Raw genomic sequence first — 17,026 nt, forward strand, 5'->3', positions numbered from 1 at the left:
CATTTCTTATCATCTTGTTAGAACTATATCACCTTGATTGCCCCTTGACATTCATATCTTCTTTTTCTTTATCTTACCAATTTAGCACCCTTGCCAATTGTCTGTTTTACCAATTTACCTTTTTACCAACTTCCTGCTGATTCTTACTCAGGCCTCTTTCTACCCCTTGGGTTTTCTTGGGTTCCTCTTTTTAGGTCCTTCTAATCCTTCGGGTCAATTCCTTCTCGTTTGACAAAGGTCTTCCCAAGATTTCCCTCGACCAGTTCAAAATCACAATACCAAAATTCTCCATTGCCTTCAGAATTTCTTTTCATTCTTTAGCTTAAATCTGCCTTCTGCCCATTTTCCTACTGAAGCTAGAAGTAAAATGATGTGAATCTGAATGCTCCTATTTTGGAATCATTGCTGATTGCAAGTAAATTCTGCAAGACCCAGAATACTACCTAGAACTCCTCAGTGGGGATCCATGATTCTGCCAATGAGATAAACCTATTAATCTACACCCAAAAACCCCCCAAAATTAGATGAATAATATTTATCATCCAGTGTGATGTACAATTGGATGGGCAATCTGTTGAGCTAGTCTGTCAGTCTATATATCTTGGGCACATACTTCAGATGGACAGTGAGCCAAACCTATAATTGAATAGAAGGATTGACAGGATTCCATTTGAGAAATTATATAGTACTCTTTTAATATAAATTTTTATTGATATATATCTTGTTTTCATGTCACTTATGTTTTTTTTAATCTTGTCTCCCCACTCCCTCCCAGAGAGCCATCCTTTATAATAAAGAATTTTTGAAAGAAGAAAGAAAGAAAACTGTAAAGCTAACCAACAATACAGTACTTTTAGTGATCCCAGGCTTCTCTCTGACATATAAGTCTGTCTTTTCACCATGAGTAATCTTTCCATCATACCATATAGCTACAAATTATGGATTTACATAATTTCAGAAGAATCATAATTACAAGTGACCAAAAATACAATGGAAAGGCCTATAGTGGGACAAAGTAGACAGCAATATATTACCATTGATGAATGATTTGTGCAAAAGCTAGTGTAAAAAGCATATATATATATATATGAATTTCAGGATGGGAGGGCATTTATATCTTGCTGTCCTCATCAATTGAGAGATGATCCCCATACTATTAACATATTGAATCCATCAGAGTAAGTATAAAGGTACAACTCAATAGCCTACACAATGATTTCTTGATGTATATGAAATCATCAGTCAGGTACTAAGCATATATACACATATATATTTTTTTTTATATATATATATATATATATTTAAACAGTTGCATACATGTACGTAGGCTGTATCAGTATTAAAGGACATTTTGTAACAACCACTTTTAATGTTTTCCCATGATTTTTCTCTTTATTTCTTCCTACTATCATTTATCCAGATAAAGCACATGTAAAAGCATATTTGAATATGGCTGAAACAAACAGCTGGGGAAAGGGTGAGGGAATATAAAAGGGAACTCCAGAAATCTTCCTTGGGCTTTGCCTCAGTGAAGTATTAGAATGAATTAGTATGTATTTAATTCTTCTTTCTAAGTGCTTAATCTAACAATTTATCTTAAGGAAAAACATGAAGAACAGCTGCTTACTACCTTGCCTCCACCAACACCCTCCCAGATAAAAGCTATTGGTGTTGCCATTGACAAAGTGGTAGAGGAGTTTGGCTTAAATAATGAAGACTTAGAACAAAGACTTGAAATAAAACAAACCATGGAAAAACTGTTCCATCAGAAGTTACCAGGTATTCTCTAGACTTGCCTTTTGATTTTTATAGTAAAAATAGCTCTCTTGCATTACTCACTGGTGGTGATTTTAATCCTTAAGGGAAATGGACATGTTCAGTCCTGAAGCTCTTTCTACATATTGTCCACATCCAAGGTAAAATTACTTGTGCAAGCAGCAGTTAAGGGTTTTTCTTCTTTAATCACACATGCTACAGTTTTCCATATTTGGGTGTCCATACAACGTTCTCCTATTTTATATCTCTATATTATACCTAAGTATAATATAGAGTTAGAAAATATCCCTTTCTGCTTTTCACCTATTAAAAATAATTTTGAGTTGAATGAAAGCCAAAATTTTTGTCATTGGACACAAATACTATTCTAATACCTCTGTTATATAGAGATGACCTTGGGTTCTCAAAGGCTATATGCCATTGGGGTATAGGTTCTGGAAGCTTCTACCATGCTAGAAAGATTTCAACTATGTTCCTAGGGACAAGCTGCTTTTTTTAGACCAGCCTAGATAAATATTGAGAGACTCATCACCAGTACACTGGCCACTAGGTGATGAATTCTCTGGCTATGGCAATCCATGAAACTAAAAGACAAAAAGATCCTTAGTTCTGTGTAGCCCCCTTCTCCTATGAGAATAGCAATGTTGGAGTCACAGTTTTTAAACCATCTATAAAAATTATCATAGCTCACTCTAAAATGTGAGATCGTCATCTAGGCACGAGTGAATGTATATATTACTAGGGTAGCTGAATCTTATCACTATTGATAATCCCCACAACAAACTGTAACAGAAGATAAAATGAAGTTATAGCTAAGTGGAAGGATGGCTCCCAGGTTCTTCTTGGAAAGACAAATAGAAAATTTGACAAAATTGGTTTTATCTGATCTTTTATCTTTTTCATCAGTAGCATGGGGCAGTTAGTCAACTTGTTTTGTTGAGCTCATGATGAGCATAAACATAAAGACCACCCTGAAGATAATTCTAGTTTATGTGTTATCTGTTGCAAAGGAAGAAATTCTTTGAAGACCCTCCCAATTACGTCAACATGAACATTATCAGTTGCTTCAATTCAAAAATGGTATGGAGAACAGTGAAAAATATATTAGAAAATACAGCTCAGGATTTAAAAAATGAGAAAGGACCAATGGTTTACAAACTACACAGAAGCCTCACTGCTACATATCACAAATACTTCCTTTGGGAATAAAGTTGGGAGGCTCTGAGCATGTAAGAACCAAATAACATAATAAAAAATAAAAGTTGTTATGTATTAATAGGGAACAACTAATTATTCAATTATGTTGGAACCGGTTCCCAAATAAACTGTCTCTTTCCATTCAGACCATTTACTTATTAGAGCAAAGATCAAAAACAATACCTCATCATAAAAATAAATGAAATTAAGAAAGTATGACACGTAATTAAAATAGCTCCAACATGACCTAAAGTTAAAATTTAAATGTTATTGATCCAAAAAATAGGAAATGGATAAAGAAACAGACATTGACACAGACTCTGACCATTTCTTTAAAAAGTTTTAATTTTTGTAAACTGGTTGGCTATAATGAGAAGACCAAAAGAGCTTAGGAACCCTTAGCCAACAAATAATCTCCTTTCCAAGCAGAAAGATATGGTAGAACCACTTTAACATATAAAAACATTTTTAAAATATAGAAGAGAATGACAGGAGGTTATGAATAGTATTACTTCATAAAACAGGAAAGTACAATGATGGGGGAAACTAGATAACATTTGGTAAGAAACCCATTTAACTAAAAACATTTAAGGATGAAATTAGAACATGGACATCAGGATTATAGAGAATGAATAAGATCTGTCAGGATTGCTATGACAAGTTGTTTTCACCTTTAATGACAAGTAAAGTCACCGTTTTTGGACTCTTAAAATCACAGTTACCAATGTATTATATTAGGAAGTAAAAATGGCACTGAAGAAAATAAAGATGAGAAGAACAGTTGGACCAGACCAAGTATATACAAGAGAAATCTATATGAGAAGTGACAGAGATTTGAGTGTACTTCAAAAACGGGAAGATACTAAATTTTTAAAGGTGACGAACAAAATGATAAATAGGGCTTGTGGAAATACAGGCACATTCATGCACTACTGGTAGAGCTGGGAATTTTTCTGGAAAATGTTTTAGAATTTTACTAAAATCACTCAACTTTATGTATCCTTTGACACAGTATAACTGCTACTAGGCATTTGCTCCAAGGACATGAAAGTTATATATCCTACACATACAAAAATATTTATAGCAACACTTTGTAGTAGCAAAGAACTAAAATAAAAGGAGGTGCTTATTGATTGGGGAATGGCCAAACAAGTTGTAGTATGGGAATATAGTTGAATATTACTGTGCCAGAAGAAATGACAAATGTGAAGAATTCAGAGAAAATTAAGAAGACTTGCATAAAATGATGCAGAGTGAAATAAAAACATAACCAGGAGAATAATTTACGTAATGGGTGTAATAATATAAAACAAACAAAAAAACACCTTGAAACACTTCAGAACTCTGTGATTACTAGTGGCTTCAGAAGACTGAAGATGTATACCTTCTGTTTTTTGGCAGAGACACATGGTGACCTGGAAGTTAAAAATATGGAATACATTTTCAGACACAGCCAATATGTTAATTTGTCTAGTACGGGGAGAATTTATTTGGAGGTGGGAGGTATTTTGGGGAAATGACAATCATGTAACAAAAAGGAAAGAACATCAATAAAATAATATTTAAAATGGGGAAACAATCATGGCCATTATTACTACTCAAAAAAGATAATAGAAAAAATAGTAACTCCTGATCCATACCTGTTTTCCCATCCCTACAAAATATGAAAATAAGCCACAAAATTGAGAGCATCTTTGATGAAGGTTTGAGAGAGAAATGAGCAAGATTTTGCAAATGATATTCTATGGCATATCATGTCTTACTTACAGCCATGCATCTTCAAGAATAAAAAATCCCACTATGTGCTTATTGACTATTTAAATAAAGATGAAGTAAAGCACAATGTTCCTGTAAAGCGTCTCCAACAAGATGTCTCATATGTATATGTTAAAATTGTAAAATTGAGTTCAGCAACCTCTTATTCTAAAAGTATTCTAAAGTATTATTGAATTTAAAACAGAAAACTTATAATTAATATCAAGGCATAAAACAGGTGTTTGCTAACTAAAGATGCTTGCTGCTGTCATGGAGGATGTCCAGTATAAAGTCCAAATTGAAGAGATATATCTATAATTTTCCTTTCAGATAGGACCTCCAGATGTTTCTGTTTGTGGATGATATTTTGTTGATTGCATCATGCCCCAAATATTGCAGCCTCCTAAATAAAATCCAAAATCATTCAAAAGATTGAACCACACAGGAAGAAACTAGGATTTATCAAAAATGTGGTCAGTATATAGAGCTAATCCATCAATCGTTATATAGAACATGGGCTGCACATGGACAGTAAACTGAGCACAGAATTGAAAAGAGGGAAGAGAGCTAGCTGGATTGCATTTGAGAAACTTTATGTTAACAATCCCCAAGTTTCTCTCGGAAATAAAAACCTTTGTTTTTCACTCTGGCATTCTTCCATTGGTGTCATGACTGCAAATCGCAGAATACCACATTCCTCCAAGGCATTAAAGTTGTGAGTTAACCAAAGGACAATGGAGAGATATATATTGGGCATGAATAGGCTGCGACAAATTACTGATAAAATTATTATATGTAAGAAGCAATGTTGAAGATTATATTAAATGGGTGTATAACCGGAAAAAGGGGAACATTAGTTAATAGCAAGAGAGAGGTATAACAGACAGCCTGCATACTTCATTGGTGCCAACATAATGTAGGCTACTTAGAGCCTAGAATAAATAGAGCAAGTTGTGAGAACTTGCTGTGGAGTATTGACTTATAGGAGGGCATGAACATTAGGAACACAAGGGTAGAAGGCTTGGATGTGTTGTGTTCTGCACTGCTTGAAAGAGCATTCCTAATCAGTGAGATCAAAGATTTATCTAATTATAGAATAAAGGTAAATCTTTGATCACTGGGTTCTTCCACATGCAAAAATAAATTTAGCTAAGCCACAGAGGCAGTGTGGTGAAATGGAAAAATCACTGGATTTGGAATCTCAAGCTCTGGATTCAAATCCTGATTCTACTACTATTAGCTATATGACTTAGAGGAAGTCATTTTACCTCTCTGGGCCTCAGTTTGTAAATTGAGTCCTCATTTGTAAAATTGGTTGAATGAAATGACCTTTAAACCTTATGAGCTAATTTTTTAAAGAAACAATTAGAAATTAGTTTAGAAAATATTTTTTATGAGTTTATTCATTGTAAAACATTGGTTTCTCGAGTTGTCAGGAGTATTACATAACCCCTCCTGTTTTTAAATTTTTCATTTTTTTCAACATGTTTTGTTTTTCCTGTGATAGTTTAGGCAAATGATTTGTAAGTGTAGCTGTCACAGCATTATCAAAAGAATCATTAATTATGTCTGAAAGAGTACTATTAATTCTCTTGTACCTTTAACAGTACTGTAAGGCTTATGTGTACTATCATAGAAATAAGGGAAACTTTTTTTTCTTCTTGATAAACCATGTGCCTTACATTATACAATAAATAAAAGTTGCCTGTAAAGTAAATCATTTTTCAGTTATTAAATTGATATGGGCTTATAGTGGAAAAATATTGTGGTCCCAAGAAATAATGTCGCATGAAAACGACAAAAAAATACTTTAAGATTACATGAAGGAAAAATAGTAATTTTCTGACAAAAAATAGTAATATTCAAAATTAAGCACAGTACAAATAAAGAATATAAACTTAAAATATTTTGCCAGAGACTACATTTCCTTGAGGCTCGATCTACTGGAAAGGGGGATGTGTCCTGTCTTATATAGTCTTTTAAATTCAATCTGTGCCATTGTAAGTATTCTTAAAAGAATTGTTGTCTCTAAAGTGATTATCTTGTGTAAATATTTTTGTGGCGTGTTTGTATACTTTATGAGGGATTTATTATGAGAATGGTTCAGGTACCAAAAAATCATTTCCATGATTTATTTCCAAAAATAGTAGTAGTTCACATTTTTACAGGACTTGAAAGTTGGCAAACTACCTTCCTCACAACAACCTTCTGAGGTAATAGTACTATAGGATTTAACTCTGAAAGTAACCTTAGAGGTCATGTAGGTTAGCCTCCTTACATATGAGGAAATGGAAGGCCAGAGAAATTGTGACTTGCCCAGAGTCACAAAACTAGTTAGTAAGAGAGTCAGGATTCAGACTCAGGTCCTCAGACTCCAAGTCTGCTGCTCTTTCCACTTCACCACAATGCCTCTATATGGTTAATTATTGACAGGATCGTTTAAAAAAAGACAGAAAAAAAACAATGAAAACAAATAATGTGGGGTTAGAATGAAAAGTAATGTTTGTATTTGTTTCCCAACCCTTTTAAGTAAGGTTTCATAGGTTAAACCAAAATTAGATTTTATCTTCTATGCATTTCAAAATAATGTTGGTTTTTCAAAATACTGTATTTGAATCTTTAGTCACATTTAAGTGTAATATTTTCTGAACATTGTGCAAATCTATGAAACTCATTTTCAGCATGAAATATAAGTTAAAAGGCAGTTTCTTGGCTTATTAAAGCTGTTATACTTTAGTGATGAAATTAAACTACACTGAACTTGGATACTCCCTCCTTATTTGTCCTGAAATTTAATGTATGTTTGTTTTTATATGTGAATCTATTTAATTTGGTTCCCTCTTCTGGGGAGGAAAAATAAAACTTGTCTCCTTTTTTGGGTAAGTTTTTATAAATTAAATTTTGCTGATGAGAGTATTTTTATTTTTAGATTGTTCTTTAAGATTGTATGGGTCATCTTATAGCAGATTTGGTTTCAAAAATTCGGACTTAAACATTGATGTTCAGTTTCCAGCCACTGTAAGTATGACATTTTTTTTCTAAAACCATAGCAAATTGTGATATCTTTTTGAATATGAGCTCTGTAAGAATATATTCTGTTAATTTTATTTGATCTTTAGAGTGATTTCTGATAAACATCGGCTTTCACTGAAATTATGCTAGCTCTCTTCTCAGACATTTCAGCTTGTCTTTTGTGGTAGCAATTTACCCCAACTTATAGCCTTTGACTTAATGAAATGTGATTTTTAAATTGATATTCTTAGTAGTCTGTACAGATAGTTACCAACCTGCCATTCTGTTGAATCTGACAGATTGCTAGATTTTGTTCACTTGAAAAAGACTTAAAATTTCCTAGTAATGGATTTGTTTTTTGTGGTTTTTTTTTTTGTTTTCTCCCACAACATCCATGCTCAGTAAAACACATTTATTAAGTACAAAGCATTATATTAGATGATTATTGTGACTTCAAAGATCAGTAAGTTTTGCTCTCAGTGAATTTCTTTATATCAAACAGTCCAATGTTCTTTCATTTTCTGGTTCAATGGTTATCAAACTTTGGTTTCAGGACCCCTTTTCACTCAGAAAAATTATTGAGGACCCCAAAAACCTTTTGTTTATGTTAGACTAGACTAATCTATTAATTTTTTTTATCATATTAGAAATTAAAACTGATAAATTTATTCATTTATAACTAACAGTAATAAACCCATTACATGTTAGCATAAATAACATTTATATGAAAAATAACTATTTACCAAAAACAAAAATATTTAGTTAGAAGAGTGATGTAATTTTATATATTTTTGCAAATCACTTTAATGTCTGGCTTAATAGAAGACAGCTGCATTTTTATCCCTGCTTCTGTATTCATTCTGTTGCCACATGTTGTTTTGGTTGAGGTATATGAAGAAAATCCAGCCTCACACAGATTTGCAGTTGGAAAAAGGAGAAGTATTTTAATAAACAACTAATGTCTTAGTATTACTTCAAAAATAGTTTTAACCTAAGAGACCTCTAGGGATTCATAGGCCATACTTAGAAAACTGCCATTCTAGTCCAATTGCTCTTTTAAATTTTGTGCCATTTGGTAATAGTAGTTGTGGGTTACATATCTAGTTAACTTTTAAGGACTCATATTTACTATGTATTTATATGATCCATAAAGATTCTGGTAGTAGACTTTTAGAACTGGAAGGAACCTTAGAGATTACTTAGTTTACTACCTCCCTTTCTCCTCATTTACAGATGAGGAAACTAAGACTCAAAGAGGTTAATTTACTCATTCAGGCCTGGAGGTAGCAAGAGAGCTGCACCTGGTACCTAGGACTTCAATCCAGGCAGATTTTTCTACGTAGCAGTCATGATTAAGAGCTAGAAAGGGCCTCCCTTCCCCATCGTCTAATCTAACTCTTTTATACTTCCTCGGTCTTTATAGCCACTTCTTTTTATTGCTCATAAATGTAAAAAATGCCCTAACTTCACAGAATGTGTTGAACAGGTATTCTATAGCAGATAATCTTTTTTGTAATTAGAATATACAAATACAGCCAGGAACTTTGCTAAGTTTTTCTTTGTATTGTTGTGCCTCTTTGAGTAAAAACTAAAAAGCCCCCCTTTTAATCACATTATCTTTGTTTACTCGGCATAGTTGAGGAACTTGTTGTTCTAGAGAACAGAAATGGAGATGCAGATTGATGTCAGTGTTGTAGTCCTCCCCTTGCCTGCTGTATTTCACTAATTTCCCTCCTCTCCCCCTATCCTGCTAATGGTCTGTTCACTTCAGCTTCCCTAGTTTTCTGCATACCCATGGGGATTGGTTTTTATGGCTACTTGGGCAACTCACCAACCAATCATAAATTGAAAATTGGAAGCCTTTAACCTTCGAATATTCTGATCAATTATCTACCCAATCGTAATACTTCTTAGTTGATCCCTGTGTCTTTGTGTCAGCTCTTCCCCAAAGTCTTCCACAGGTGAGGTACTATTAGTTATTTAATATTCCAGTTGCCTAGATACCAGCTTTCCAAAGTGTAACTATGTAATAGTTGTTCTTCTGGCTATCTTCATCATAGTTTAAAAGGGAAAATTTTATGTCCTAAAGAATAAATACCTAATGCACATATGACTTGTAATTATTAGACTTTTCATTTCCACATCAGTATGTACATTTCTGTTTTGACTTGTATATCATCACAATTAAGATTAAAATAGTTGTGAACTGAGTTATCTCATTTTTGATGTACTTGGATTATTTCACAGATGACTCAACCAGATGTGCTCTTACTTATTCAAGAAAATTTGAAGAACAGTGGTAAGAAGTATCATATTTTTCACTTGTACTCTTAAAATCGTTCTTTTGTGTTGAAATTGTCCATTTAATTCCAACATTTGGAAAAGAAGGAACATTAGATGTATATTGTTTGAATATATGTATGAAAGATAAAGACATTGAATTTATAGGAATTTCTGATTGATAGGAAATGATAGGATTTAGAGCTGAAAGGAACTATACCTCTGAATTATTCACATCACATAGTCTTACTCCTTCATTTTATATATGAGAAAATTGAGACCCCAAAACATTAAGTTATTCTCCCAAGTCACATAAGTGTTAAATGGCTAGGATTTAAAAGTAAGTCTGCTTATTCCAAATGTAGGGTTCTTTCCACTATGCCAGGCCACAGATCCTGCTGTTAGTTCTATTGTGAATAGTTTGTAAGATTAAGTGTAATCATATGTATGGTTAAAACTTATTCCTATACTAAAAATAACTGAATTAGGTTGGAGCCTAATATATTGGATTGGAACCTAATATATCTAAGACTTTTATAAATCATACATGCTTGTGAAGTTAGGATAGGATGAAAGATAATGGAATTTTAGAGACCTTGTAAATAATCTAGTCCAAGTACTCTACCCTCCTCCCAATTTATTTTCTCCAAGAGAAGATTGAGACCCAAGGAGGTTAACTGACATGCTTAGGATCGCCCGAACTCAGCCTAGCCTTCTTGACTCCCAAACCAGTGTTCTTTCCATGGTACCATGCATCTTCAAGGCCCCTAAGTCTTATGATAATGAGTAAAAAATAAATTAAGGGAGCTTCAGTTGAAATAAAGGACAGATTGCAATTTTTAAAATGTGTAAATTATTGTCTATTCCCTTTTACCTGTTCTTTAGCCTTGATATACATACAAATATATTACATAACCATATCTTGGCTTCAAGCCTGAAGTGAATTTTGGAGAAGTGGTCTATGATCAAGCTAAAGTTTATCAGTTGGTTAATGCAGTGTCCATCAGTCACTGTTTATGTTTCTTGTATTCTCAATGGAATACTTTATTTTATGTTCTTCAGTGTTCCAGGTGAAGGAACCATTGTCTAATAATTAATTTTCTGACTTCTCATGGCATATCAGAAAGGTATTTTAAATAAAGCTTTTAGCATTGAGCCTGGGAAGTAAAAGTAGACACAAGCAGTTTATCCTACTTTCATCACTAAAAGTCCCTAAAGAAGAGAAAATGGCAGCCAAAGTGTAAATCCAGGCATCATCTATCAATTTGCCAGTTGTTGATGGAAAGTTGCAAAATGTCTTTCTGTTTATTATGGTCAGAGTACAAAAGGGGTAGTATTAGTTGTGATAAATGTGACAGCTTTATTTTGATGAAGGGCACATATTTGAGTTATCTTGGGACAGTGTAAAGAGCACTGGTCTGGGAGTCAGAAGAACTGGATTCAGATCCCAGCTCTGCTAGTTTTACTACCTTTGTGGGAGTCATGAAAAATGATGGGAAAATAACACTACCATTGGAGTTGGTCTTTTCCATTTCTCATTTTGATTTTGCCCAAGATCCAACAATCAGCAAATATTCATTAAGTGCCCATTCTGTGTCGGCCATTGTATCAGGCCCTGCGGATACAAAGACAAAAAATGAAATAGTCCCTGCTTTTAAGGAGCATGCAGGAAAGACTACAAATACATGTATCCCATGGAAGTACCAGGATGGGGATAATAACTGGAACTCATTTACAGAGGGAACTCCTCAATGAGGAAACACCCTCTACCTATGCAGCTTAGAGCTTCGACGGGTGCTAAGCTGAGCCATCTGTTCATGGTCACATAGCCTATGTGTGACCAGATGTAACAGAGGCGGGACCTGATGCCTGGTCTTCTGGCCTCTGGACCCATTCTCTCTCCACTACTCCAGACTTGCTTCCTCTCATATATAAGTATATACAAAATCAATACAAAGTGGTTGGGGAGGGAGTCTATTAGCATAGATGTCCAAAAGCTTCCTTTTAAGAATGGTTAAGAAAGTTGATTTTTATAATCAACTTAGTAAAGCAAATTTTAGTAATGTTGGTAATTTGGTAGAGCAAATTTTTATAATGTTTATAGCATTTCTACATTCTTAAATGTCACCTCAATATCTCTTAGTCTGCTACCCCTTTAAACATAAGAAGTGTGATCTAACATGTACTAGTTGCTTTCTTAACCAACCATTAGCTTTTCCCATGGAATTTTTTAAAAATCAGTTAAAAAGAAAATCTCTCCAATAAACACAGCTACTGGGGAGTCTGGCTTGTTTTGGGTCCTTTAGCTCAGGAATTCCAAGCTGAAGTAGGGCTAAAGTTGATAGGGTGTTGGTACTAAGACTGGTGCCAGTATAGGGGGGGCCCCAAGAGCAGGGTTCTTAACTGACTGCCTCTATGAAAACAAGAGCCTTCCTAGGTCAGAAGTGGAGCATGTCAAAGCTTCCATGCCAGTCAGCAGCTGGATTGGACCCCCTCAGTTGCTGCTGCACTTAAGTTTGGGTGAAATGAGGAGAGCCAGTCTCAAAAAGAAAATTGTACAATTCCTGGTGAATCCTTGGACCCTAGTACTTGTATCTCTCATTTTTACACATAGGTTTGAAGTTCTTCTTTTTTCGGTAGTTCTCTTTTAAAAGACCAAATCAAAAAAAGCCTCTCCTAATAACTTGCACTTTGTCAAATTCTATTTTTTACAAAAACTTTTATTAACATGCATAATATTTTTTCTTTCCTCAGAATCTTTCATTGATATTGATGCAGATTTCCATGCTAGGGTGCCAGTGGTGGTGTGCCGAGAAAAACAAAGGTCTCAGTTTGTATCTACTCTTTATAGGCATTAAGGTCACATAGATCAACAGGCAAACGTATGTAATTGTCTAAGTGATTCAATTGCCAGAGTAAGTTGATGTATACATTAGTATTTCACAAATTTACTATTGACATTTGCTGTATTTTGGGCAATTCAGGTAGAAGTCATTCTTTTTAAGCCAATTCCATCAAAGAAAACAGTGTTGGGGGGAAAAACATTTCTCACCCATTTCAGTTGTGTGACTAAAATGATCTGCTACTAAATTTTCCATCACTCCATTTTGGATGCATTGCATAGTAATGACATTTGTTAGCATGAATATGTCCATCTGTCATATATCCATCTGTAGTCACATAAAAAGCAACACTGACTCCTTGGTAGATGTGAATGTTTTTAGACACCAAATGAAGTTTTCAAACTTTTATGATTATCTTAAATCTTAATATGGGGGAAGAAAATTATAGGGGAAGAAAAAATAGTTCTCTATCCTGAAGTTTGGTTTTGTTTTGTTTTTTCATTGTTTTAGTGGCCTCATTTGTAAAGTGAGTGCAGGAAATGAAAATGCTTGTCTGACCACAAATCATTTAGCTGCTCTTGGAAAACTAGAACCTAAATTGATCCCTTTGGTAATTGCATTCAGGTACTGGGCAAAGGTAAGTATGTGTCCTCTAAATACAGTCATATATTCTTATATGAGGATAAATTTGCATGTGCAATATGTTTTAAGTTTTCAGTTTCTTATTTTTATTTTTTTAATATTGGATATGTGTAAGAATCTGTGTAAGGCATTCGTTAGTACTTTCTGGGCAAATGCAAGAAATGTTGAAATCCAAAGGAGGAATAGAAATTTTGATATTTTCATTTTCTTAAAAATCTTTCAATGTACTTTAAACATTAAATGGCCTCCCTTAGAAAAAGTAAAAGAAAATATTGCATTTTAATTATAGTTTCTTGATTTGGGGCCCAAACAGGGACAGGATGCATTCTGAACATCTGAGATTTTAAAGTTAGTGTAATTGAAATAATGATAGAAGAGAACTGCAAAATTTTAAACTCAAATTGAGGTGGTAGTACAATTTCTCTTTTAACAGATGATTATATAATCATATAAATGTTCAATAGCTGAATAGCAGACACATTAAAGTTGTTTCTCCGGTGTAATTAGCAGAACTAATAATGTGTAAGCCCTTTGTATCCAGCTGTCAGATTAGCAGTAAATGGCTCATAAATTTGAATTGTTTTCGTGGTAGTGGTAATAGATATACTTGATTCCACCAGTGTTCTAAGAGTTTTCAGGCACCAAACTGAGCTCATTTGGTTCTTCCAAAAATGGATTTGGGTTCAATCAGAGTGACCTGGACATCTGTAAGACAATTGAAGGACTTGAAACTGTGGAGGTAGAGTGATGATAATGATGATGATGATGATAAAGGAATCACAATTATATAGTGTCTTTTGACTTACGTAACACTTCCTTCATGATAACCCTATGAAATAGGCAGGAAAAGATTGTCATCCCCAATTTATAGATGAGGAAATCAAGTCTTAGAGGCAAAGTTTGCCCAAATTCACACAGCTAGTATGATCAGAACCAGGGTTCAAATTCAGTTCTCTCCTAAGTACTGCTCCAGTGGGTTTTACTCCTATACTACATGTCCCTGAATGGTCATATGTAATTTACATTTATTATTGGTAATATGAGTGAGTAAATTTGTTTAAATTACAGAATACTATACTTCAGTGTGGTATTTTCCCAGATAATTGAAAATTGGGTGATGCTTAATCACCTTGAATTGTTCACATCCTCAGAAATGTTAAAGGCATCGAGGTGTTATTGGCCATTCATTGAAAGGCAGAGTGATTTGGGTTTGAAGGCATAGTCAGCTAGGTGGTGCAGTAGATAGAGTGCTGCACCTGGAATTAGGAAGACTCATCTTCCTGAGTTCAAATCTGGCCTCAGACACTTAGTAGGTGTGTGACCCTGGGCTTAAACTTAACCCTGTTTGCCTCAGTTTCTCATCTGTAAAATGTGCTAGAGAAGGAAATGGCAAACCACTCCAGTATCTTTGCCAAGAAAACCCCAAATGGGGTCACAAAGAGTCAGAAATGACTGAAAAACAACAAATTAACACTATTTGAAACACAATGGGCTTTTTAAAAGCCTGTTTTTTCAGAGCTATATTTCAAGAAATCATAAATGGAAACTGCATAGGGCAAAAAGTAAATTATCCCAGCTTTTTTAAAATGATAGATAGAATAGATGGATGGATGATTAAAATAAAATAAAAAATCTAGCCCCCAGGCCCCCTTTGTCTTGCCACTGGACTTTGATGACCCTGGAGGAGAGAGTGAGGTGGATGACTTTGTGCAGCCCTGTGTCACTTAAATCCAGTTCATGCACAAGTCAAGACATCACCCTTATAATTTCATTGGTCCTCTTTAAGAGTGAAGGACAAACAACAACAACAACAATTAGTTTCTTTTGTAAAAGCCAAGTTAGATGTACAGCTGAGGGCCGTTGGTGGCACAGTGGATAAAACACTGGACCTGGAGTCAGGAAGTTCAAATCTGGCCTCAGACATTTACCAGCTGTGTGAGCTTGGGCAAGTCAAATAATATTCCTTTGACTCAGTTTCCTCATCTGGAATATGTAGGTAATTAATGGCATCTACCTCTGAGGGTTATTGTGAGGATAAAATGATATCATAACTGTGAAGAGATTTGCAAACCTTAAAATGATATAAATGCTAGCTATTATTAGTAATAACAATGCAAAACCAACCTTGCCCACCATAAGGATCTAAACTAGTGACTTTTACTGCTGTAACCACCTGGGCTTTGGACTTTAAAGCAGATCAAATCAACAAGTTTACTGAGCACTTACTATTTCTTTAGGAGCTAGTGTGCTAAGTTGCTTATACTTTACTCACTTTTTTTTTACTTAACAGGTGATTCAAATTGATGAAGGTTATTTTTTATATATAGCCAATCTTGAAGAATGAAAACTTTCATGCAAATAGACTCATACACTCTTCCTCCTTTTATTTTAGCTTTGCTGTACAGATCATCCTGAAGAGGGGGGCTTACCACCCTATGTATTTGCCCTAATGGCCATTTTCTTTCTTCAACAAAGAAAAGAACCAGTTCTGCCCGTATATCTAGGATCATGGGTAAGTTTTACTTTATTTAAAATTGTAGAGTTGTGAAATTATATTTTTGCAAAAGATGTGTTTGCTTTGGAGCATAGTTTTCTCAGTTTTACCATTGAATTCATATTTCCCTTCTAGCCAGGCTAATTCAATTCAATTAAGTGTGTTTAGGCATGGAGGAACATTCAAAATTTAGACAAGACTGCCTTACAAAATAATAAAGTGCATTAGAGATTGGCCTTTCAGGGAGAGGGGAAAAAGGAAGGCCGTTGGAGTTGTTCTTTAGAGGATGGGTAAGAATTGACAAAGAAGGAGAGAAGATATTGTGAGCGTAGGAAATGACATAAACAAAAGCACAGAAATGAACAAGCTCATAGTGTAGGAAATAGAATAATCTAATTTTTCTGAAGAATAGCATACATGTTAGAGAGTGATAGGAGTTATGGTTTAAAAGTTTGAGAGATGCCAGATTGTGAATGGCCTTGAATGCCATGAAAAGCAGTTTAAACTTGACGTAGTTGGCAGTAGAGAGCCACCAAATATTTTTGAGCAGAGGAGTGACATGACTAGATGAATGCATAAAGATAGATTAAAGGAGTTGGGTAGAGAATAGAGGCAGGAAAAATTAAGAGACTAAGCATTTGATGATTGGCAGGTTACTTTCTGTGTAGTATATCTCTGAGGTACCTGACTTTTTTTCCATGAAAAGAAATGTAAGCATTTAAAAGCGTTCATTTTATGAGACGTGGGAAACTGGAGCAAAGGACAGCAGGTAGAGAGATGACCTGTGAGTCCAGACCTTCCTCAAGTCCTGCATCAAATACGTTCTAGGCATGTGAGTCATTTTGTCAGTCATTTTGCCTCTGTCCCAGAAACTCTTGAAGACTGTAGGTTGTAGAACAGTTGCCTTTATGAATTGGGAGAAGGAGTTTCTCCTTACCAGGAAGAGTTCTCTACACCAATAAAATCGCTGGGGGCAGGGGGTGTGTGTGTGTGTGTGTGTGTGTGTGTGTGTGTGTGTGTGTGTGTG

The 17,026-nt window shown here is 34.6% G+C and overlaps 1 protein-coding gene across 9 annotated transcripts in view; it reads left to right on the forward strand.

The window, feature by feature from the left end:
* TUT7 (terminal uridylyl transferase 7) overlaps positions 1-17,026 on the forward strand; it is a 99,317-nt gene that overhangs the window by 16,626 nt on the left and 65,665 nt on the right. For 8 of the 9 annotated variants that reach the window (XM_027874932.1, XM_027874930.1, XM_027874933.1 and 5 more), the window contains exons 5-10: positions 1,602-1,779; positions 7,658-7,746; positions 9,988-10,039; positions 12,775-12,844; positions 13,374-13,500; positions 15,898-16,017. In XM_027874932.1, coding sequence (XP_027730733.1) covers positions 1,602-1,779; positions 7,658-7,746; positions 9,988-10,039; positions 12,775-12,844; positions 13,374-13,500; positions 15,898-16,017 — 636 coding nt within the window. The remainder of the gene's footprint in view (positions 1-1,601; positions 1,780-7,657; positions 7,747-9,987; positions 10,040-12,774; positions 12,845-13,373; positions 13,501-15,897; positions 16,018-17,026) is intronic. The other variant, XM_027874939.1, reaches the window with a different exon arrangement.

Source organism: Vombatus ursinus, unplaced genomic scaffold (genome assembly GCF_900497805.2).
Source record: "Vombatus ursinus unplaced genomic scaffold, bare-nosed wombat genome assembly UNPS02014807.1, whole genome shotgun sequence".
Classification (NCBI taxonomy): domain Eukaryota; kingdom Metazoa; phylum Chordata; class Mammalia; order Diprotodontia; family Vombatidae; genus Vombatus; species Vombatus ursinus.